Source organism: Bidens hawaiensis, unplaced genomic scaffold, assembly GCF_021521415.1.
Source record: "Bidens hawaiensis isolate Kalapana, Puna unplaced genomic scaffold, B.hawaiensis_p1.1 tig00050900_1, whole genome shotgun sequence".
In the NCBI taxonomy this organism is placed as follows: domain Eukaryota; kingdom Viridiplantae; phylum Streptophyta; class Magnoliopsida; order Asterales; family Asteraceae; genus Bidens; species Bidens hawaiensis.
This window is the reverse complement of record NW_027499136.1, coordinates 61,259-86,104: the sequence shown is the minus strand read 5'-3', so window position 1 is coordinate 86,104 and position 24,846 is coordinate 61,259. Positions and strand designations below refer to the sequence as shown.

The following is a 24,846-nucleotide window of genomic DNA, read 5'->3' as shown; positions in this document are numbered from 1 at the left end:
CTCCAAGAGATCTTGGACCAGAGGGGCGTGCTTGACCACACTGAGCGGAAGCTAAAGGGCGTTGAAGAGGCTGCTGCTAAGGAAGTGTTGCTCGCCAACCTTAACAAAAGTGAAGCCGAACCCGCCCGTAACCAAGCTCAAGCCGCCTTCCAGGAGGCTCTGGTTGCCAAGGAATGGCTTTTTCGAGAAGCGTTGTCTCAGGTATGCGTAATTTCATAATATCTTTACGCTTTTCTTTGTAAATAGAAAAGGTTTTGATACTTGTATTTTTTCTTGTAGGTTGTGCATCGAGTCTTCACGGACACATCATACGACGATGCCATGAGCGCAGCCCTCAACGCTTCTCATGAGGATGGGGAAAAGGCCGGCTTCCTGCTTGGTATAGGGTTCGTTGAGAAAGGCATCCCGCCTTCCAACTTCCCTTTATATGATGTGGATACTGAAACTGTATATGACCAAGCAGTGAACCAGTATGCCGCCTTCCCGCATCCGGTGGTGGAGAAGGTAAACGAAGTTGCTGCTGCTGATGATGGGCTAGCCATTCTAAAGACCTTCCTTGAACCGCCACAGCCAACTGATGGTGCGGGTACAAGTGGGTTTGGAGGGAGTGGTCCTGAAGCTTGAACCTTAAGATCCCTTCCCACTGTTAGGATAGGTTTACATTGTATAGATTTATATTCATGTAGGCGGGTAGTTACCCGGCCATTCTTGTAATACTTTGAATTATTATGGAATACAAATCTTTGTGCGGGTAGGACCGCTACTTACAGTAGATGACTTGCTTTATAAACGTTATATGACTTGCTCATGCATACTTTAGTTTAAATTAGCAACCTTCCAAGTGTTCTGAATAAGTTAACCTTTGAACGTGGTAGATAATAGGTTGAAGTTTTGCTTCCTCGTTCGCGCAGCTTTCATTCAAGGCGCGGATTACCCAGAGCTTATCCGCACGTTGACGGGTAAAGATGGCATGCCATCCACATGGGATGCCATCATGACGGCAGCCAAGCGCTTCGCCGAAACAGAGAAGCAACTGGGTAGAGATCTGCCCAAGACTACAGACTTCTATACGCAAAGGACTAGAGAAAATGTCCAAACCGCCCAGCGGAACAAAAAGAGGAAGCTACACATGTGGCAGTCAAGGGTAAACTTTGACACCTCATCTAGCTCTCGCTCCTTCGCAGGCGAAGGAGGTAATACACAGCTGTTGGATCAGCACCCCAGGTGGACGCCGCTCACTAAAAGTGTCACGGAGGTATTTACCACGGAGAAGCTCCCATGGCCAAGAGCCCCGAAGATCCGACAGCATCCGGATGCAGATCAAAGCAAGTATTGTGACTTCCATGGCATAAAAGGCCACAATACTGAAACGTGTTCCTCCTTGAAAGATGTTATCGAAACATTTGTCAAGAATGGCAGACTCCGACACCTGGTGGCATCAATCAAGGACGGAGGGAAGAATGACAACCGATACAGAAACAACGGGCGAAAGCCAGTTGACATCAGTATCCACATGGTCCAGGGTAACATCATGGGTAGGAAGAGACGAGCGACAGAACCATGTGCATGGAAAGAGGCCGAGGTACGTTTCCCACGAGTGCCAGGAGGACCCAGCAAAGAGGGCCCCATCATCATCATCAAAACCCAGCTGGGGCATTACATCACTTCCCGCACTCTCGTCGACAACGGCGCTTCATCAACGGTCATGTACAGACAGTTCTTTGACAAGCTAGATGAGGAAGACAAGGGGCGGTTAGAAACGGTCTACGCCTCGATGGAAGGATTCGATGGCAGCACGAACACCCCCCTGGGTATCTTATCTTTCCCCGTCACTCTTACGGATGGGAACCGCTCACGCACAGAAGATGTGGATTTCGTTGTCCTGAGAAAACCACATCACACATATGACACCCTCTTCGGAAGAGATGGGATGGCAAGGTTCAATGCCGTTGTATCTTCGGTCCATGGCATGATGGGATGGCCAACAGCGGCAGGTGTAGCAATGATCACCGGCGTTCCCCAGGTATGTATCGCATCTGTTTCTTCCAACCCCAAACCAAAAATGGCCAAACACACATTCACCGAACCAGAAGAATGGGCTTTCAATGGGAAATACCCCGATCAGGCGGTCACCATTGGCCCAACAATCACTGACCCCGCACGCACCTTACTCAAGCGCTTACTACAGAAGAACGCTGATATCTTCGCATGGAAACCAGCAGATATGACTGGTGTACCTCGAGATAAAGCGGAGCATAAGCTCAAATGTGACCCGGCTTTTACGCCGGTCATACAAAAGCGTAGAGTAATGGGGGCAGAGCAAGCTAACGCGTGTAGAACCCAAGTCAAGGAACTCCTTGACGCAGGCATCGTACACGTTAGCAGATATCAAACTTGGGTTGCAAATCCCGTTATGGTACCGAAGGCTAACAAACAATGGCGCATGTGTATAGATTTCAAAGATCTGAATAAAGCATGCCCCAAAGATTGTTACCCGTTACCCGAAATTGACCTCAAGGTAGATTCGTTAGCACCGTTTCGCCTTAAATGCTTCCTTGATGCGTATAAAGGATACCATCAAATCCACATGGCCGTTGACGATCAAGATAAGACCGCATTTCGGATGCCCGATGGCACATTCTGTTACCAAATGATGCCATTCGGACTTAAGAATGCCGGGTCCACATATCAACGCCTAATGGACAAAGAGTTTCACGCCCAAATCGGAAGGAACCTGGAAGTATACATGGATGATCTGGTCATCAAAAGTCTTGACCCGGAAGCGATGTTGAAAGACATCGAAGAAACATTCAACACTCTTAGGAGGATAAACATGAAGCTTAACCCGAGCAAATGTTCTTTCGGGATGGAAGAAGGGAAGTTCTTAGGAGTCATCGTTACAAAAGATGGCTTCAGAGCGAACCCTGAAAAGGTCGAGGCCATTGTCAAAATGGAATCACCTACTACCATCAAGCAAGCTCAGACACTGAACGGACGCCTAGTTGCGGTTAACCGCTTCTTGGCAAATCATGCGGAAAGGGCGTTCCCGTTCGTGTCGACCCTGAGAAACTGTTTAAAGAAAACGCACTTCCGCTGGACACCAGAAGCGGAAGCAGCTTTTCAGGAAATTCGGTCACGCTTGATCGAACTTCCAACGCTCACAGCACCGGAAGCGGGAGAGGAGTTAATCCTATACCTCTCCGCAACAGACAGAGCGACCGGGGCCGTCCTGTTAGTCGAGCGAAAAAGCATCCAGATGCCAATCTACTATGTTAGCCGCCTCCTAACGGACGCTGAAACTCGGTATTCTACCCTGGAGAAATTAGTCTTAGCGCTGGTGCAGGCTTCACGCAGGCTAAGACGATATTTCCAAGGTCACCCAATTACTATTCTCACCAACTATAAACTTGCAAACGTTTTGGGTAAACCCGAACTGTCGGGACGCCTAGCCAAGTGGGCAATAGAATTGGGGGAATATGCAATAAAATACAAGCCACGACCAGCCATAAAAGGCCAGGTCTTGGCAGACTTTATTGCCGAGGTCCCCGCATCGCAAGAGAAGGAGTGCCAGGACGAGGCTCAGCCCTCTCCAGCACAAGACATCGACGAGGTCTGGCGACTTTACACTGATGGAGCGTCCAGCAGCGAGGGCTCAGGCGCAGGGTTAAAGCTGACCAACTCAACAGGCCAAGAGTACACTTATGCTATTCGGCTAGACTTCCCAAGCACGAATAACGAAGCTGAATATGAAGCATTTTTGGCCGGGTTAAGGATTGCGCGTAAGATGGGAGTGAAAAACTTGGAAGCCCATGTAGATTCCATGCTAGTCGCCAATCAAATTAACGGGACGTACACGGCAGTGAACGACACAATGGCCCTATACCTCGCTCAAGCAAAAACCCTCATGCGCGATTTTAACAGTTGTAAAGTCATACACGTCAAGCGTAGCGAAAACAAGTCTGCGGACGCGTTAAGTAAGCTCGCGTCACTGGCTTTCACCCATCTGGGAAAAGATATCCGCATCGAACTCCTTGGCGCACCATCAGTCCCGCACAAAGAGGTATGTGTCATCCAAACCGGCACAGAAACATGGATGACACCAATAATAAATTACCTTGCGGCGGGTATACTGCCAGAGTCAAAAGCACAGGCGAGAAAACTACGCTGTAAAGCACTGAATTACCAACTCATCGATGACATACTTTACAGACGTAACTTTCTTGGCCCCCTCCTAAGATGCGTCGACGACCAAGATGCTAACTACCTCCTAAGGGAGGTACACGAAGGCATCTGCGGGATACATGCAGGCCCACGCGCAGTTGTAGCCAAACTGAACAACGCGGGATACTTTTGGCCGGGGATGCATACGGATGCGCTGGCATACATCAGAAGGTGCAGATCTTGTCAGCTCTACGCACCTAACACGCATCGCCCGAAGAATGATCTTGTTCCAGTCACCTCTGCATGGCCATTTCAGAAGTGGGCCATCGATGTGACAGGCCCATTCCCTACAGCAGCAGGAAACGTTCAATTCCTAGTGGTGGCCATCGATTACTTCACCAAGTGGATAGAGGCAAAACCCTTAGCCCAAACGACGGCGAAACATATCAAAAAATTTATTTGGGAGTTTATCATCTGTCGTTTCGGGCTTCCACAAAACTTGGTAAGCGATAACGGCACCAACTTTGCTGACAAGAGCCTACAACGGTGGCTTAAAGAACTTCAAATCACCCATACCTTTACCTCAGTGGCACACCCGCAGGGTAATGGTGAGGTAGAAAGAGCAAATAGGAGCATCGTTGATGGCATAAAGAGAAGATTGCTGGAACACAGATCTGGCTGGGTGGACGAAGTTCCACATGTACTGTGGGCTCATAGAACAATGAAAAAGACAAGTACAGGGGAAACACCGTTCAGCCTCACTTATGGCACCGAAGCCATGGTCCCGGTCGAAATTGGTCTACCTTCACCAAGGGTCATGATGAAACCAGAGGACAACGACGCAGATAGACGGTTAGACCTTATGCTGACCGAGGAGCGCAGAGACTCAGCTGCAGCGCGTGAAGAGAACTACAAACGACAAATGCAAAAGTACTACAACACGCGGGTGAAGCTATGCAACTTCAATGTAGGAGACTACATATTGCGTAACAACGAGGCTTCAAACCAAGAACGCCCAGGAAAACTGGCACCGGTCTGGGAAGGGCCGTACATTATCAAAGAAGTTCTGAGAAAGGGCGCATACCGGCTTGAAAGGCTCGATGGCACTCCCGTCCCACGAACATGGAACGGAGCTCAATTACGCAAATGTTACATGTAGATCAATTCCAAGTTTGTACCGGCCAAGAGCCGCTTTTAATGGAAATGATTCTCCTTAAAACATCGACGTTAATGGTTTTGCATTCATATATAAACTGTTCACACGGATATGTCGGTCTTCACCGCGTACATAAGTGCAAAAGTCGTTGCATGGGGAAAGCGGTCAAACCCGCGTAAACCCAACAATTGGTAAACCTTCACGCAGACTCGCTGCATGGGGAAAGCGGCAAAACCCGCATTAACCCAAAGAATAGAAAACCTTCACGCAGGTCAGTCATAGTTATATGTCGGTCACCCTACTGAATGAAAATGCAGGTTTTAACCGCATAAATCATGAAAGGTACCTAGATCTGTTGACAACCACGCGATGAACGGTTAACCTATCTAGAATATGAGGAAAAGCGCTAGAATAAATTTAAATATGCATGCGCAAATCCCAAAGATTCGAAAAGTAAGCGGGAAAAACCCCTTACCCTGGCTATCCAGTTGACCGTAAGACGGCTGCGGGTATAGTGTTAAGGCAAAACCCTTCACATACCTAGCACCCGCAGGGCACGGAAACCGGAAAAACCCAATTATGAAGCCGGGTGCGGGTACAGTGTTAAGGCAAAACCCTTCACATACCTAGCACCCGCAGGGAACGGAAACCGGAAAAAACCCGATTATGAAGACGGGTGCGGGTACAGTGTTAAGGCAAAACCCTTCACATACCTAGCACCCGCAGGGCACGGAAACCGGAAAAACCCAATTATGAAGCCGGGTGCGGGTACAGTGTTAAGGCAAAACCCTTCACATACCTAGCACCCGCAGGGAACGGAAACCGGAAAAAACCCGACTATAAAGCTGGGTGCGGGTACAGTGTTAAGGCAAAACCCTTCACATACCTAGCACCCACAGGGAAGTGAAGCCGAGAAAATCTTGGCATTCCACCCAACTACAAAACGGGCACAGGTACAGTGTTAAGGCAAAACCCTCCACATACCTAACACCCGTAAAAAGTCATACCTCGGCACCCAATTGTAAGTCGGGCGCGGGTACAGTGTTAAGGCAAAACCCTTCACATACCTAGCGCCCGCAGTGGATTAAACGCCAGGAACACCTCGGCAACCATAAGTCAGGCGCGGGTACAGTGTCAAGGCAAAACCCTTCACGCACCTAGCCCTGCAGGGATTTAACGCCAGGGATACCTTGGGAGTAAAGTAACTAGTAAGACGAAGTGCGGGTACAGCGTCAAGGCAAAACCCTTCGCATACCGAGCACTCCATGGGAATTGAAACCAAGAAGGATCTTCTGGGCCATGCTTGCAGAAACGGGATTAACATCCCCGCATAGCGGGAACGTCAAGAACTAGATTGTTTGAAACTTCAGGATGGAATTGGTGGTTATAACATGATTGATCACTATGTTCAAAACCACCAAGACCTCATGGAGAATCTACACAAAAGGTTCTAAACGCTCCTGACTTGCGGGGAGATTACAGACCTATCCGCATCATCCCAGAGATCAAGCAGAACATTGGGAAATTCTGCGTGACATTGGGAAACCCGTGGGTAAGACTTCCCGCGGAAAACCCATAAAACTAAACCCTTTTCAAAAACCCTAGTTTAAGTCCAAAAGTTCACCTCACTTTATTAAACATTCATGAGAAGAACATTGGACTGGGGGGACTTGAAGAGGTAGGTCCCAGCAGAGGCGGTTAGGACCCGCAAGACTTCCTTATAAAGGAGACGTCTGCGCAGTTGAACACGCAAGACTCCTTAAACGGACGTCTGCGCAGTTGAACCCGCAGACTTCACCATAGGGACGTCTGCGCCGCGACCTACCAAACCTGCAGGACCCACCACGCTCAGAGTTGTGACGACCTCACATGCGGTACGCAAGCTGGTCCCGCAGGAAATGCCTCCCTATGGTTTCAAGTATCCCCTGTTCCCGCAGGTGCGGATACCCGCCATTAGGGACTGGCCACCCGCGCAGCATGGCTACACGTATAAAGGCTCCAACTCGTAATAATTCAGTAGTCACCTGAAGAAGGAATGAGCAAAGCCGGGAACATTCCCGCATAAAGGCGGGAGGGGGAAAACTCCCGCCTAAATGAGCCAGTCCGTATAATAATGGAGGATCTTTTGTGTGATACCTGACGAGGTATGGACAAAAGATCTGACCAACGATACGACAGCTCACTGACAGCAGCATGGCAACACGCCACAGCACTATGACCAATAGCCGCCGCCTGCTCACCAACTCCTGCCATATCACGTGCCTAGCCTGTAGTTGGTGGAAAAGGAAAAGTGAACAGCACGCCTGGTCACTGTCAGCCGCTGCCTATCCACCAATTACCAGCAGAGCACGTGCGTAGGCCACAGTTGGCAGAGTAGTAGGCCGGCTAAACCTCCTTGGAAACCCACCTTCGGCTATAAAAGACATCAAATGGTAATATCATTTCATCATCTAATATCTTGTATAATTTACCTGATAACTGCTCTAGTATTAATAATATACTTTTATATTCAAAGAGTAATATAGACTGATTCTCACGCCGGAGGGTGGTCACAAGGAGGAACCCCCCCCCCCCCTTTCTTAGTGACGAGCTCACGGTGTCTGTTTTGCAGGTTATCGGAAGAACCATCTTGCCAGAATTAACCCCTCGTGGGAAACGTCTATCTAACCCTCAGGTTACTCGTAATCTGTCGGGGTTCGACTGGTGTTTCTTCAAAAACTGTATACAAAATATGTTACAAATTATATGAAGACATAATCTACCTACAAAATAAATCTTTGTCGAAAACTTGAAATTAGGAAAGATTTTGACCAAATTACACACAAAAAAAAGTAATAATAATTAAAAGAGAAAAATAAAAAGATGCAAAAGAAGACCATTGTTTGTTGTAGCACACAAATGACAAAATCCAATGTTATTTAGGGGTGATCTTTAATCAAGGGCTTTAAAGATCAAAGACATCAATTAACTTCTCAAAAAATACAGAAAATATTAAAAACCCTAATAATCATCAGAAACTAAAAACACATAAAGATGAAAGATCATCAAGAACCTAAAAGATATTCTAAATATGATCATAATTAGGCCCGTAAACGAAATGAACGTTCAATGAATTGTACGTGAACCGTTTGGCGAGAAGTTGGTTTACGTTCCTACCTTAATAAACGAACAAATTGAACACATGTATCGTTGTTCGTTCATTTATGTTTGTGAACACTTGTTTACGTTCGTTCATTTCGACTCCTTTATGTTCATTTACGTTTGTTTAAGTTCGTTCATTTACGGTCATCAATACATTCATTTATATCGGTAATTACTTTTTACAGTAATTACCGAGCACTCTGAGCTTAAACAAGCTTGAATATAAAAGTAAGCTCGTTTAATAAAAGAGTCAAACTAAAGTTTCATTTATCGAGCTCTTAACTCTAAACAATACAACTATTTATATAATTGCATTTAATATACATTTAAATAATAAGATTATTATCTATATAGATTATAGAATCACAAAAAAATAACAAAATAACATACATATTAAGTTTTATGTACATAAAGGATTATCAATAACTATATAAATAAAATTAATAAAGAAACCAAATTACACGAGCATGAAAATTACTCACGAGCCACTGCAAACGTTAGGACTACCCAGATTCGATTCATGCCCCGATCAATTAGGTTCAACGACACTAGAGTGATGTTGAGAGACTATACGAGTATCTGGTATTCACTAGTTGGATCTTTGAATTGAATGAGTTTATCTCCTTCGGGCGAGGGTTTATGGGCGTTGGCCTTAGGTGAGAGTTTTCCTCATATCAACATACGAGTGTATCTTGATTTGATGACTTTAACCGGTTAGAAGATTTCGTTGACCGTTACTTTAAAAAAAGTAAAAAAAAAAAAAAAAACTAGTCATTTCCGTTGACCTAACAAACCACTCTATTGGTCTGTCCCCTAACATAATAAACAACAGCCCGTCACTCCAGCAACACACAACAAGCAAAAAGATCGAAGAGAAAGAAAATAATAATAATAATAATAATATCATTTCATTTTCATTTATCAAACCAAACAAACCTCTTCTATCCTTTGTTGGTCTTCCAAACCCTCACAAACACATAACATAACAAATGGCGTCTGCTTTCACTGCTCAGATTTCAAACTTCAATTCATCATCTCCGTCTCTCCGTAAGTCATCTTTCTGTATTTTTATACTTTATTAATTAAACTCCTTGGATTATCATCATGTAATTGATACTTTCATTTTCTATATAATTTTACATATTATTGTCTGAGTTTGATACACCTAATTTATATACCTGAGTTTGACGGTTTGAGTGTTTCAATTTGATAAACCTAATTTATAACCATTGGTTAGGGATTTTTTTAAGTACAAACCGGTTAACTGAACATATATTAATACGGTTACTCGGTTAGTGTTAATAAGGTTAGTTTCAATTATAGTTGTCAACGTGCACTCGAGGCTCCTTGGGCCTATGTTTCTTTATGTTCAATTATGTTCGTTGATGTTTGTGAACAGTTCATTTAGATTTTATATAAACGAACATGAACACCAAATATTTGTTCGATTAGTGTTCGTGTTCGTGTAAAGTTAAATGAACGAACACGAACATACCCTTGCACCTCTACGTTCAATCCAAGTACTTGTTAACAATCAAAGTATTAGATGCATTAAATTTACATGAGAACCATGTTGGGTTCGTCGAGGTTTGGGCCTGGTTCCTCACTTAGTTGAAGCCATGATTTTGGGTTAATGAAGATTCAACACGTGGAGGTTTTGGACCACCCCTATATCTCTTTGTTAGCCCGTTTATGTGTTTCTTGTTCCCTAATCTAGAAACCCTAATGTATCCCTATATATCATCATATTGTAATGTTTGTACTTGTAATTTCCCATCACGAGTGTCGTGAGCATAAAGCAATAATAAAATTCTGGTTGCAGCCCGTGGACGTTGGTCAACTTAGACCGAACCACGCAAATTTTGTGTCTCGTGTTTGTTTAATTTTCTACAGTTTGATTGTGTGTGTATGCACAATCCGATCCTAGCAAACCATGATTTTACTAGATCTTATAACTCCTAAGCATAACGTGAACACTTACTTCTTAATTTGCAGAAAAACTAAGTCTAAAACCAAATTCAGTTGGTGTGTGGGTCCCGTCTCAGCCTGGTCATCTGAAGGTTGCTGCTAAGCGCCGATCGCTTCGTGTATCCGCCCTATTTGGAGGTGGAAAGAAGGACAATGAGAAGGATGATGGAAAAGTAAAAACTGACATTTTTCTGCATATTTTCCGATAAACATTATGTGCATTACTAATAAGTATATCTTCTAAATTTGTGACATTTTACTGTATTGGTATATTTCATGTTCATTTTAATAATAGGCAGGGGTTTTTGGAAACATGCAAAATCTATACGAGACTGTAAAGAAGGCGCAAATGGTTGTTCAAGTTGAGGCTGTGCGTGTGCAAAAAGAACTTGCCGTGTATGTACATTATACTATATTTCATATTTTTTTTGTAACAAGTAAACGTTTGTTTCTTTCTTCTAATAAAGTTTTAAACGTGAGTATTTATGACGGTTATTTTGCTTTGCAGTGCTGAGTTTGATGGTTATTGTGAAGGTGAACTAGTAAAGGTAAGTAGTTTTCTATATTTTCGACTATTATTGTCACATTACATAAATAGTCCCTCAGGCCTCATGTATTAGTTAACTTTCGGTTTTGCTCCGATGTAAGTTTGTTTTGCATCCTTAGTCCTTGAGTAGAAATGTAATTATCGTTTCATTTGTGAGAACCAGAACTAGGGTTTCCATTCTCTATATACAACTAGCTACTGAATTACTTTTATAAAAAGTATTACTTGGCTTTAATATAAATCTGTATTTATATCTGAACTCCTTATTAGGTAACGCTCTCTGGAAATCAACAACCTGTACGCACAGAAATTACCGAGGCTGCAATGGAATTAGGGTCGGAAGTGAGTATATATTTTTAATTTTATTTTTTGGTAGGTAATATGTTATTAATCAGATCTCTATAAACATGCAATGTGTATTTGACTAATCATCAAACACTAAAATTGCATAAATTTCTTGACATGTTATATAAATTTTAATATTAGTTTTCTTGCAGAAACTTTCACTTCTGATTACTGAAGCATACAAGGATGCCCATCAAAAAAGTGTTCAGGTCTTTAAACATTAAAAAGAACACTTTCTTTGAATTTTGTTGGCCAAACATTTGACGATATGAGGTCGTTTTGTAATTTCAGGCCATGAAGGCCCGAATGGGTGATCTTGCTCAGAGCTTAGGAATGCCACCTGGCTTGGGTGACCAATTCAAGCAATAATCTGAGCACCGATTTCTAAAAAGCTGCAGTTTTGTAGACCCACGGCACGAAAGGTTATAAATTATCTTTTAAATTGTAATAATATTGACAAGTTTCCATCATTTGGTTCAAATTTTATGTTTAGTAAAGTATTTAATGGTTATGGTTATCTTATTGTCGCTTGGAGTAGGTTTTGAGTGGATGTGATTTGGCAATTTCATTAAGTCGTTTTTTTAAACGGCTACACACACATCTATCCCTACTTCAATACTTATGTTTTAATATTTGTTTACTCAATTGCCTTGACAATGTGATAGAACTATATTTTGCCTTTGTTATACATAGCAATTCTTTTAAAACAAACTAAGATAAGAGATTAGATACAATCAAATCAATTTGAATCTGTTGGTGTGTCTTTTGAAAAGAGAATTAAAATAAGGGTGCCAATGTAACTCCTGCTCTTGTCAAATCAGTTATTCAAATCTTGAAATATTGGTATATAAACGGTCTTATAGGTAAATGTGTGGTGGGAACCATGTTAGTGTGGACCTACATGCGTGTCTCCTCTTGTTGGGCTTAGGCACGATGGATTCGTTGTGGGCCAGGCTGCGTTGAAGACGGAATCAAGCAAAATGGCTAAACACGAGAAAGTTTGTTTAAAGAACAAACACGTCTTTATCCATTTTGTCTTTAATATATTTGGTCTCTTAGCATCTAGGCTGTGGAATTTCTGAAAAATTTTTGCAGGGTAATTTTTGGCCTTTAAGATTTAAGGTGTTGCTTTTAGTAGAATTGGTTTTGCTATCAAAAAGGAGGTTGTGATGTAGCTTGTTGTCTGGTTAATTGCAGTTGAATTGTAATAATTTGTTTTTGAGCAATACCATCAAATGTATCAGCTGAAAAAAACGAGGTATAAGGTATATATGGTTTTTTCTTAAAAATAATCTAAGTAATAGGTGGTAAAGTAATAGATGATAAAACCGACGGGATTATATATTTTTTGCTGTAATATTTTGTGTCCTTGAGCTATTTATAGCTTGTACACATAGGTTGTTTGGATGGTCGTACACATTGTTTGATTGTGCACGGAGCTCCTTTGATGGTGCATGTAGCACGTTTGGTCGTATTTAGAGATGATAAGAGCGTTAGCAGTGGGAGAGGAGAATAACAGCCCGCCACCCTCTCAATGGCAACACCACCTCCTCTTTCCGATTCATTCTTCCTCTCTCTTCTCACAAGAACAGTCTGCATTTCTGGACGTGTTCTCTCTCTCTCCAGTGAAGCTCCATATCATTCACAAAACGGTTAACAAACTCTCCATTGGAGAAGCTCAAAGTCTCATAAGTAGGTTATTATATTTTTAAATTGTATTATGTTGTTTATTAATTTATATTCTTTTTAGTGTTTTTTTAACTCTTAAGGATATAATATGTTAGACTATGTGTAGTGAATTAACTAACAAGTAAAAACAGATATGCTATTTAACAGGGCCGATCCAATGATTTTGATGGCCTAAAGCAAATAAAAAAATCAAGGGCCTTTTCTAAGAAATTTAGAGTTGTACTAAACAAAAGAAATTTCACCCTGATTCACATTCAATTAAATGAATAGGTTAATTTTTAACTAAAATAGTTTCAGTTCTCTTTAAATACTTTATTTTATAATATAACCTAGTACATGATTATTTATTCGTTAAAAAAACCAATGATAATTTAAATATGTTGAAACATGTCATGATGCAACTTGATTGCAGAATACAGAAACACATCATGTGGCAAAAAACACACAAATTGGTTATTTTTAACATTGACGTTTACAATTATGATACACGCATATCATTTTAATTTCGAGAAAAAATAAGCTAGATAAGATAATGTTGAATATTAACCTAATGAACTCGAAACAAGTTTTGATCGCTAATTATGAACTATTGCATATGCTTAAATTATTATTCATTTTTTTAAGAACATATACTCAATCATTGAATTAATACATAATTTAGTTTAGGATTATTGGTTTTTAATACTCCCAATTTTCACTCGTTGGTAGATATCACTCCCAACTTTCGATTTGTTATCCAGCACTCCCAACTTTTACTCTATTTGTTTCTATTACTCTCGAACTTCACGAACCCTAACTCCGTTAGTTTTCTTGCTGACGTGGAATTTTCTAATGAAATTATAATAAAAAGCGGGACCCACACCACTACCCAACCCCATTGGCCCTTATAACCTCCACCATCAACCTTTTTTAATAAAGAACTTACAATAATCTTACCATCATCATCATCTAACATCATCACATCCCACAATAATCACCACCCTCCACCATCGTCTCCCTTTCTTTCCCATTTTTGTTGGTCACAATCTGAAAACAAATTAAAACAAAACTTCATCTTCTTCATGTATTAACCCTAGAAACCATCCCATTTTTCTTTAAATTCATTTCAGATATTCAAATTAACAGTCATGACCTTAGGGCTGTTATTCGGTAAATGAAAACGAGTAGAGTGATGGTATTATTACCTCGATTTGGTTTCGAATCGTTGACAATGGAGCTTGGCCGGAAGAATCGACGGCAACGATGGCAAAATGATAACATAGGTGATTGATTTTGAGTAAAGGAATAGGATAGCGATGAAGGTTGATTCGAAAACAAGAGGAATTGTCGAATTCCACAGGGTTATGGTAGGGATTGTAATGAATTCGGGTGGATTTGGTTTTGATGGTAGTACTCCGGTGTTGAGTTGTTGACGACAGTGGTTCTGGCTATTAGCTAGGTGATTATGATGGCAACTAAGTAGTGTTTTCTCTGAAGAGCAATAGTGATGATAGAGGTGTGTTTTTGGTTTATACAGAGAAGGGGATGTTTGTTTGAAGCTATGGAAATGGAGAAGTAAGATGGATAATGGTGGGTGGTAATGGTGCAACAAAACACCTTTGGCAAAGACAAATCCACGTCAGCAAGAACAAAGCCACGTCAGCAAGAAAACTAACGGGGTTAGGGTCCGTTAAGTTTTGGATTGTCAAAAACAAATAGGGTGAAAGTTGGGAGTGACGGGTAACAAATCAAAAGTTAGGAGTGGTATTAACTAACGTGTGAAAGTTTGAAGCATTAAAAACCAATACCTCTTTAATGTAAGATTACTTACAAAAAAGAAGCCTACCAAACAGACTAATAGAAATAGAAAAGAGGTACATTTAATACTAGAGATATGATTTTTATATGTATGCATTTTGGCCTTTAATGGTTCTATTTATTGGGGCTAAAAAACAATATTAACTCTGTTGACATAGAAGATGCTCGAACCCTGGTTATCACAAAAGGAAAAATGTAGACAAACTACCACCGCGGTATAACTGTTAGTTGCTTATAAGTTATAATAGAATAAAAATGATATATGTTACCTATTTAGCTCTATTTAAAATGGGGACCTTAAATTTTTGAAAGCTTGGTTTGGTATACTATTGGGTCGGCTCTGCTATGTCATTGCCACGTGGACATGAGGGCTTTCACTAACTTTTCAATAAAAGAAACGTAATGATTTAACTAACCACACAATTATTATTGATTCCTTTAATATATAAAAATTGAGTTTGGATTATTTGATTATTTCAAAAATGAGTTTGGGCCCAAAAAAAGCCTTGAGCCCATTAACACACTAGCACCCTTTGGGGCTTAGCCTCCCTTTTAATGCATGTAATGATTGACGGTGAAATGGTGGGTGAGGTGGTAAGGGACGCATAACCCTTATGAGATCTTAGCTTGTTTACTTCTAAGACCCTAAATGTGTCACATCTTTTAAAGCCAACGAGTAACATCGTTATTAAAAAACAAAAAAATATACCACAAATAAAGGGACACCTTCTAAGGTTTGGTGTAAGCTTCTTGGGAGTCTTGATATTTATTTAGGAGGCCACCTTTGTTTGATGTGAGCTTCTTGATAATTTCGTACGGTCCAAACACCCCCTTATAATGTGAGCATAGTTTTAAGTTTGATACCTGGACATATTTAGCCCCTCAATCTTCAGTTTTAAACTCCTGCTCTGGGTCCAAGTATGTCAAACTTATATTATCAATGTATGGGCAAGGGCAAGGGCAAGGGCAAGGGCAAGGGCAAGGGCCAGGGCCGGCTCCGAAAACGCGTAAAAATTTTTAGACCGAAGGCGAAATTTTTTTTGGACCTTATTAAAAAGAGGTATATTGTTGGGTTTAAACAATTTAATTTTTAAATAATCTTTAATTTTTTGGGCCTTATATTTGGTTGTGTCAAAGACTTTTTTTTATATAAAAATAGATTAAAATGTCTCAAGTGAGGTTAGAACCCAAAACCTCTTGGTTGAAAGTCACACATATTTGCCACTAAACTAAATTAGTGGTTGTGTAATTAAGCTTAAACATTATATATACATATTGTTTTTCATAAATATATATACATTTATTTTTTTTTTTAAATCCGGGCCTATCGGGGTGTCGGGCCGGGGTCCGTCGACCACCCGGCCCTCCCTTATAGCCGGGCCTGGCAAGGGCAAGAGGGGTGCCTTCGGTAACACTTAAATCATGTATATATCCTAACAGGGTACACCATCGCCATTATTATTTTAAACTCAAGGGGTAGTCAATTTCATTGTATAGTACCCGACGAAATGTGTGTGTGCGGGGAGGGAGAGAGAGGGAGAGGGAGAGGGAGAGGGAGGGAGGGAGGGAGAGAGAGAGATGGTGTAAATGATATGACGTTATGGGATTGGTGGATATTAGGATACCATGAGTGGTCGACCCCTCTTGTCCTAAAGAACTATCTTATAGAATAGTAACCAAGTTTAAAGTTTATTTCAATTAAGTCAATCATATGTTTCCCCAATAATAATATGATATATGTTCACTAAAACCGGTGCAAATCAAGTTAATAATATGATATTTTCAAAAACAATTCATTTCCTATTTTCTTTTTCTAATTATAATTTAAAAAATTTATATTTTAGGTGTTGCAACCTTCCAACACTGCATAGGATCTCGCTTATGATATTCTATACAAGAAAATAATTTGGGTAACATTCATTCATTTCATCTTTGAACACCAACCTCATAGCGTCTAAATCGTATTCAATACTTCAATTGCGCCTTTGCGAAATTGATCTCTTTGTTTCTTAAACTTTTGGCCATGATGATCTTCCGTGTACTAAACTTCTCATCCATCTCACTATCACACAAGCATACATACGTTGTATCATTTGCTAAACATTTTCTAATGGAGTAATGGGAAGCATGAAAAGTGTTATGTGTCACACTCAACTACTTAGGTAGTTCTAATTCATAAGAGTGTTCGATAAATTGAGTAACAGCTTTAAATGATTCAACGAATCATGAACTCAGATTCCCTTCTTTAGAAACTGAATCACCTTTTCATGGCGAGACCTCCGATATCACACAATCGTCTTTGTCGAACTCAATATGATTCATCTACTATTGTCACACAACTTCTCATCATTATTGGTTCATTTTAAAATTCTCTTATTTGATCAATTATCTTAGCGGTCTTTTACTAGGGTTCAACACCCTTGAGTTAACCTTTAGATTTTGATAAAGAATATCTCCAAAGATGGTATTTGGATTACTCGATCAATAACTATTTAAGAAAATATGGCCAAAGGTAGACGAGTATTCTATCTGCCATCAAAATTAATGACCGGAGCCCACAATAGGTCTTAACATTTGAATGATTCTTTCACTTTGAGCATCAGTTTGCAAGTGATACACGATACTCAATTTCAATCTAGTATCACAATCCTCTTAAAACTACCTTTAGAATCACAAGGTAAGCCTTGTATCTTTATCAATCTACCCATAACCACTCGACTAACATCATAACTTTTGGGTGTTCTTTTTATTAATTTTTTTAATTTAGCTATAAATCATATGGTATGAATATATAGCATGCTATAATCTATTGAAAAAATGCAAATTTAAATTTTCGAAAAGCAATATATTTGGACAAGTTTATATTTAGAAATCCTCCTAAATGTAATTATAGTCACATATGTGTCAAATCACCCACAAATCTCTTATCTCCATACATTTCTCTTTCTCATCATCCTTCAATTAAACTTCATAACCACCTTGATCCATCAAAAGAAAGCTTCAAGATTTCCACACAACTTTATATCACAACTAACAAAAACGAGAGCGAAAACACAAATAATATAAATGGTAAAATTGGGAAAGGTGATGAGGCAAGGCGATAAACAACCACTACCTGCACAGGCGATGGCCAAGGACCAAGTTCTCAACCAGACCAGAAAGGGTGCACCAAAGTCACCCATTACTATGGTTTTGGGTGGCCTTGCGGGCATTGGGGTCATGGCTTACCTTGTATTGTATTCTCATAAGAAACCTGAGGCCACCGCCATTGATGTGGCTAAAGTCGCTACTGGCACAGCTACAACTGGAAACACCCGTCCTCAAAAGTGAATACCGATGCACTAGATAACCGTGTTACACAAGAGTGTTGGAAACATGTGTTCATGGTTGATAGTTGTTACTTAATCCGTATTTGTTTGTAATTTCATTATTGTAACACTTTATAATATACCATTGAATTCGAATAAGCCCACCATGTATACAAAAGTATGATACTTTTGTTGTTATTTTTGACAATCTTAATTCCAATCTTAGTTTTTATAAATAATTACATCGTTTATATACGGTTTATGCTTATATATGTTGTTAACTAAATATTTTTACATAGTAAAAAACAAAACTGCTACAGGATATTTGAAGTCAAAATAGAAAAAAAAAATGAAACTTATATGCCTTGAGAAATTTGTAAGGCTTAAAACGAATCAAATGAATACGAATGGTGTTAATTAGATGCTACTTTATGTTCGCTCATTTAACCTTAACCGAACGTTATAGAAAAAAATTTAAACAAATATAGCCGAGTTGAACGGGTCATGCATAGTAATGTTATGACTCCAAGATTAAAGAATGTAGTTTTTAAAAGATCGGGTTTTGCAATTCAAAAATGAATAGCGGCGCGGCGCATCTTGTTGCCCGCTTACCTTCTGTTTTGATGTAATCACTACCTTTGCTTATTTATTGTCAATTGAAATAATTATATTTTCTTGTTTTTATTCTTTCTTTAAGATGAATTTACAAAGTTGAATTTGCACTACTCCTGTCAATCCAATGGAGTTTTCTTGCTCCTATGCCTCATCCATAAAAAGAATGTCATCTTTACTTCATCTATCACGTTGGCCATCGAGAATACTCTATTATTAATGATCATTTCATTCTTTGCTTTTCAAATCATCCAACATATAATAGCTATACCAATTGCACTGCATGACATTCCTCATCATTTTTATATTTTCTCAAATACTCAAGAATTTCTTGAATCGAATCAAATTTGACATGTCTTGGTATCTTTATTCAATTACGCATAATAAACCAACTTACTTCAACAGCATGCAGTGTGCCGTCAAATCAAATGCAACACAGATTCATGTTGTTCTTCACAAAGAGAGCGACATATATATCCCATATTAGCACTCAGTATGACAGTGCAACTTTAGAGGAAATCTGACCCAAGAATAATCTCCAAATGAAACAATTAACCTTCATCGGGACCCAGTTTAACCAGAAATCGAACTCCATAACATGATAATTTAGATTTTCCAACTCCCACCTTACTGATTCTGCCATAAAAGGGTACCCTGGAACCGTCTAGCCCAACCCATGTTAGCAAGCAAATTTTCACAACGAGATAGAAGGGAGAGTCAGAGACACCTCCCTTGGAGACATAAATAAACAAATTAGGTGCATGCTTATGTTTGTTCATTTGAACATAAACCAACGTATTGTTACCATTGACTGAACGTAGGGGTGCAAACTGTTGATCATCTCTTTATGTAAGTAATAGAAAACATGATAAATATTAAACCTATGAACCTGTTACAGCATGGGGAGTAGTAACCGCAACAGAGTATGAAGTCGTCGACATGCTTGTCATCTTGATCGAGTTCCCCTTTAGGATGTATAGTTAAGGATGGTTAGGGTTCTTGAGAGGAACCCGGTTTAGGAGAGAGGAGGCACACATAATTATAATCTGTGTGTGATTAGGTTATGATGTTAATTTATTCTCTCTATATATACACCCAAGGGGAAACCCTTTATTAGCTATTAAGAGTAATATGGCCCATCAATAATTACCAAGCTAATATATAATAAGGTATAATTAATTATTTTGATCTATTATTATATAAATGATAATGATGGCCATATAAATAAATATATAAAATATATTTATTCTTACATTCTCCCACTTGGCCGAGTAATCATTTATTATGAGTATTAGACAAGCCTGATCAGGAGTTAACACTCATTTTAGTTTTAAACTCAAACTGGAGCAGAGAAATATAATCATTGAATTGAACATCAGCTCAAGACCCCCATTAATCATACTGCAGTCCTTATTAAAACCTAAGTAGTTATGATCAAAATTTTCAAGTAAGCCCTTCAGAACGTTTGATTTGTATATTTAATTCGTCTATATGTCATTATGCATGCAAAACATATTAAGAGACATACAAAATCAACACTGATGAGGAAATTTAATAGTTAATCATTCATAGTACGATATGCAGTTGTACGTGGTCATTAATAAACCCCTCATAATTATAAGCGCTTTCATAATACTTATGGGTAATAGACCTTTAGTTATAGGATCCTTAAGCATATCATGAATGTATTCGATATGAAAATTTAGATTCCTCAATTCGTTCATAAACGAATAATTAATTTCATATCAAAATTTAATGCAGCACCTATCAAACTGTTACTGTTTGAGAAAACATGGTAGCTGACGTTATCACAATTAGTCTTCAATATATAAGTTATTTGGAGTTTAATAAAACTTATGAGTCCACTAATAAATATTCAACAACATTTATTAACAACAACGTTGTAATTAATCAACATATTATGTTGTTATGACTTAGGTTGTTGTTACCAGTTCATCATGACTCCTCCATGAGATAGATTTATCTACTGACATAAGAATATATCCCGAAAATTACATTTTCTTATCTCTGAATATGGCAAAGTTTAGAGTAATATACGGTTTGAATTCTCACTTTTTCTTTTAAATTATAGTCTTTCATTTCTTTTAAAGATATTTTAATACTCTTTTAGATGTTTCACATTAATCTAGGCATATCTAGTGTGTTACAATTTTGAGTAATATCTGAACGAGTATAGACTTGAACCTACATAAGGCTTCTACTTAATGAAGCATAAGGTAATAATCTCAATGATCCTATTATCCTCTTAATAGAGCAATATTGTTTGTTATATGTGTAAGGACCCATTTAAGATAAAACTTATAGAACAAAACTAATGTCCCTTTGGGTCTATCTCAGAATGTTATGATATCTATTATGCAAGGGATATCTTTGAGATATTTCATATCAAAGTGTGTGAACAATGCTTTGACTTATGTAACATATACTTGTCAGAAGAATGTCATCTATATAAGGACAAGTTTGTTTTTAGTTGCTCCCACTCATCTTGAGGTAGGTACATTAATCCACTTGGTTTTTGATGAAAATAATTGTATAAATATTTCATCAAATTTTGATGTTTATATTAACCCATATATGGATTATATTGACTTATAGACTAAATGTTCTTTAACCTTCAGTTTAAAACTTTTAGGTTGTTTTATGAACATATAAATATGTAAGCCCATTGTTAGGGAAACTTATTTTAATGTTCATCTAATGTAGCTCTTAACTATTATAAGCTACTAGAACAATAATAATCCTTAAAGAAATCTTTTGTAATGTAGGTAAGAAGATTCTTTGATAATTTGTTTATCCTTGAATATAACCTTTTACAATCAATCGTGCTTCTTACAAACTTAACGTTTCGTATTGGAATTTAGTTTAGTTATGAAAACTATTAGGTGATTCAACCAAATCTCAAAACGTTAGCCTGACTTATGGAGTCAATTATGATTGATGCTAATGGTTTAATTATAAGGGGTAGGATCATTAAACTTTTCAACATCCATCTCAACTTTAGTTAGGGAGGTTACATAATCATCAGTGTTAGTAGGTTTTAAAACCTAGATGGCCTCCTGAGTTGATTATTGGGTAATTTTAAAAGTCTCAGTTTTATGGATTAGCTCTTAGTTAGGTTGCTATCATTTTCAGGATTCTAAGTGTGTAAGATTTGGCGCAGTATGGTGTACAAGAGGTCTAATTGGAGTAAAATTTAATATCTCTCCCCCCCCCCCCCCCCCGCCTCTTGTACTTCTAACAAGTCATTATAAAGACTTTTACTGCTCCCACTGACCTTAGAAACCTTTAGGAAATTAACATATTTAGGGTCAGTATTTAAAGACCAATAGATTCTAACAGAGAAACAAGTTAATAATATAAGTTGTTGCAGTTTCTCTTGGTGAGGATTAATTTAGTAAGAAATCTGAATTTGTCCACGCTTAAGCAACAACGAAACTTTTGTAAGAGGAGTAGTAAATTATAAAGAGATAAGTTTTTATGGAATAGTGTTATGATGGAGCCGTGTCTTGTACAAGAGGTGCAATTGAGATAATATCAAGTTTTCACTCCCCCACCTCTTGCAAATCTTGTAGGTTATGATTGAGACACTTAAGGCTCCCACTAATCTTTAATATCTCTAGAAAAACTACATAAGGAGTTTCAATGATGTACGTGATGTGGGAATTTCTCATATATATGTTAGACTTTATTTGATTTCATTAACGTCCAGATGTCATAATAAACTTAGGGACATATTTAGAAGAAATCGTATTATGTATATATGAATGGATCTCTTTAAAACCATGGACTATGGAAGTCAGATTAGATACAAGTAAATAGCTTTTTAAATGATAAAAGAATTACGTCTGAATATTCCGTTTGAATAAGTTCCACGAATGTACGTGAAATATAACTTCTGGTGGACCCATATATATTTCTTAAGCCAAGTAATGTTTAGGGCATTTAACACATGATTTAAAATCACTAAGAGTGAGATTATATGAAAAATCACCCTCATCAACCATGTCATGATTTCTCATGAAATTTGGTTTTAATAGATGAATATTATAGGTCTCATTTGTCTTTCGTTAAATTTTTATTTGCATTATAACAAAATTTGTGAAAGTATACATTATCATCTAGTTCTATTTTATTAATGTTTCAATCTAGATATTGATAACAAATAATATGAGAGTTTAAGGTAAGAGTGACTTTATGTTGGCTATGCAAACCTCACAACTGTTATATTGTAGCTTAAGTATGATACTAAATTCTGATTAATCTCCAGAATATTTAAGGTATCATAAACGTAATTAGAAGACAATTTATCATGATTCTAATAACCTTAACATTTAAATTTTGTCACCAACACTCATGTTAGTTATTTGTTGATATCAGTAAAGAAACTCATAGAACTAGACTCAACCTATCACGTGTTAATTGGAATATTAGGATTAGCAGACTTAAATATCATTAATATACGACTATTGTTTTAGCCAGATGTTCTTTTGGATTATGGATAGTCTTGTTGCTTATGCCTAATCTAATGACATATTTTTGCAATGAGACTTATCCTTAGAGAACTTAGAGCTGGAAGTAATACTTATATTTTGTCTATGAACCTTAGAATTATCCTCTTTTAGGTTTTAGTGGTAGTGAGTTGAATAACATCTTATTTCTAATACCAGACATTTATTTTCGTGTACATATGTTGCTGATCAACACACTCATTTTCCTTTGTTACTTATGAGTGTTATAGTTGATTCGTAATGCACCAAATTGTATTATTGAAAATTTTAGTATGTAATGTACTATAAAATTGTATTTATTTTCATGTGTGAACCCTTAATTTAATGGGTCATGGAATTGTACATTATGATGTATTCAGGAATACCATTTAACCTTATAGTTAGAATTTATAAGGAATGTAGGCATCTTATGAGTTATTTTGATTAGTCTTAGGAAAAACTAAATCAAGAATAACTCTAGTGATAACATTTATTTAAATAAGTTCTTGATTATCATTATCATAAGAGACATTATGATTGACTCATCCATTTGTTATGCTCTAGTTTTCAATAGAATGATTGTTATTAGAAAGAGCATTAGGATAGCCATATCATGTCTTAATGAATAATTAAAATTGAGAAGAGCTAAATGCTATTAAAACTTTTTATGAGATAAAATTCAATTGTATTTTAAGATTAGAGTGGATGAGATTGTTATTTATGGAAGAAAATATAGTGAGTAATGTTATGGGATATTAAAATAATATAGATTAAAGTTTATGATTATTAGATTAATGAAGGATCATTAATATGAGGATAACTATATTTTATTGAAGATGTGATATGTCTATTATTAACATCAAACTAATAGACTATAATTAATAGTTCTACTTAAACAAAAAATAAATCACCTTTGTGCAGAATTAAAATTTATTTAAGTATATGTGCAAAACAATTGTAAAAATGTAACAAATCACCTTTGGGCAGAAGTGAGACATTTGTATCATGTTAGGCAAAACTAACAAAAGCTTTTCAGTTATACTTGAATGATAGGGTAAATGTAACTCATCACCTTTGGGCAGAAGTGTTACATCAAAAGTTCATTCAAGTTAAGGCTTTATGTATTGTAAAATTTTATAATATTTAAGGTTTAGAAAACATTTAATTAGTTAATAGCAGAAAAATGTTTAGAGTAAGGATTTTTAAGTTTCCGGTAAAACCTTATTTTTCGGAATTAGTTCTCGGAAATTTTGGGTTCCCGAGAATTGCCAGTTTCCGGCTTTCAGTATTTGGGTGTTTACATGATTTTATGGAGTTTTTAGAAAAAAATGTTGATTCCGATATTAGTGAGTTTTCGGGTTTATGGGTTATGACCCAAACCATTTTAGAAACTCATAAACTCTTAGAACACATAAGCTATTTTAAGCCCACGATACATGATTTTTAAATAACCCGTAAACCCGTAAACTGATTTAAGCCCTTAACCCATGATATTTTTAAACTAAATTAATAATGATAAGATTTGGTTCAAATCTTTTTAATTTTTTTAAGGGCATATTACTTCTTTCATTATATAGAAACATAGATATTACATCAACATAGCAGGTAGGCGGG

At 37.9% G+C, this 24,846-nt stretch overlaps 1 protein-coding gene across 2 annotated transcripts; it reads left to right on the top strand.

The window, feature by feature from the left end:
* The first annotated feature begins 9,388 nt into the window (after window positions 1–9,388).
* On the top strand, window positions 9,389–11,851 carry LOC143598829 (nucleoid-associated protein At4g30620, chloroplastic-like). 2 transcript variants are annotated; one of them, XM_077076944.1, is made up of 7 exons: window positions 9,389–9,505; window positions 10,454–10,599; window positions 10,722–10,822; window positions 10,935–10,974; window positions 11,244–11,315; window positions 11,471–11,527; window positions 11,610–11,851. In XM_077076944.1, the coding sequence occupies exons 1-7, from the start codon at window positions 9,448–9,450 to the stop codon at window positions 11,685–11,687; spliced, it is 552 nt and encodes a 183-aa protein (XP_076933059.1). In that variant the 5' UTR covers window positions 9,389–9,447; the 3' UTR covers window positions 11,688–11,851. The 2 variants fall into 2 exon arrangements, with proteins under 2 accessions (XP_076933059.1, XP_076933058.1); XM_077076943.1 differs by having other exon boundaries at window positions 9,389–9,514; window positions 10,460–10,599.
* Window positions 11,852–24,846: the final 12,995 nt, after the last annotated feature.

Coding starts and splice junctions, on each gene's coding strand:
- LOC143598829 (XM_077076943.1), top strand. CDS start 9,448: ATGGCGTCTGCTTTCACTGCTCAGATTTCAAACTTCAATTCATCATCT. Junction 10,975..11,243: donor GTGAAGGTGAACTAGTAAAG/GTAAGTAGTTTT, acceptor ACTCCTTATTAG/GTAACGCTCTCTGGAAATCA. Junction 11,316..11,470: donor CAATGGAATTAGGGTCGGAA/GTGAGTATATAT, acceptor GTTTTCTTGCAG/AAACTTTCACTTCTGATTAC.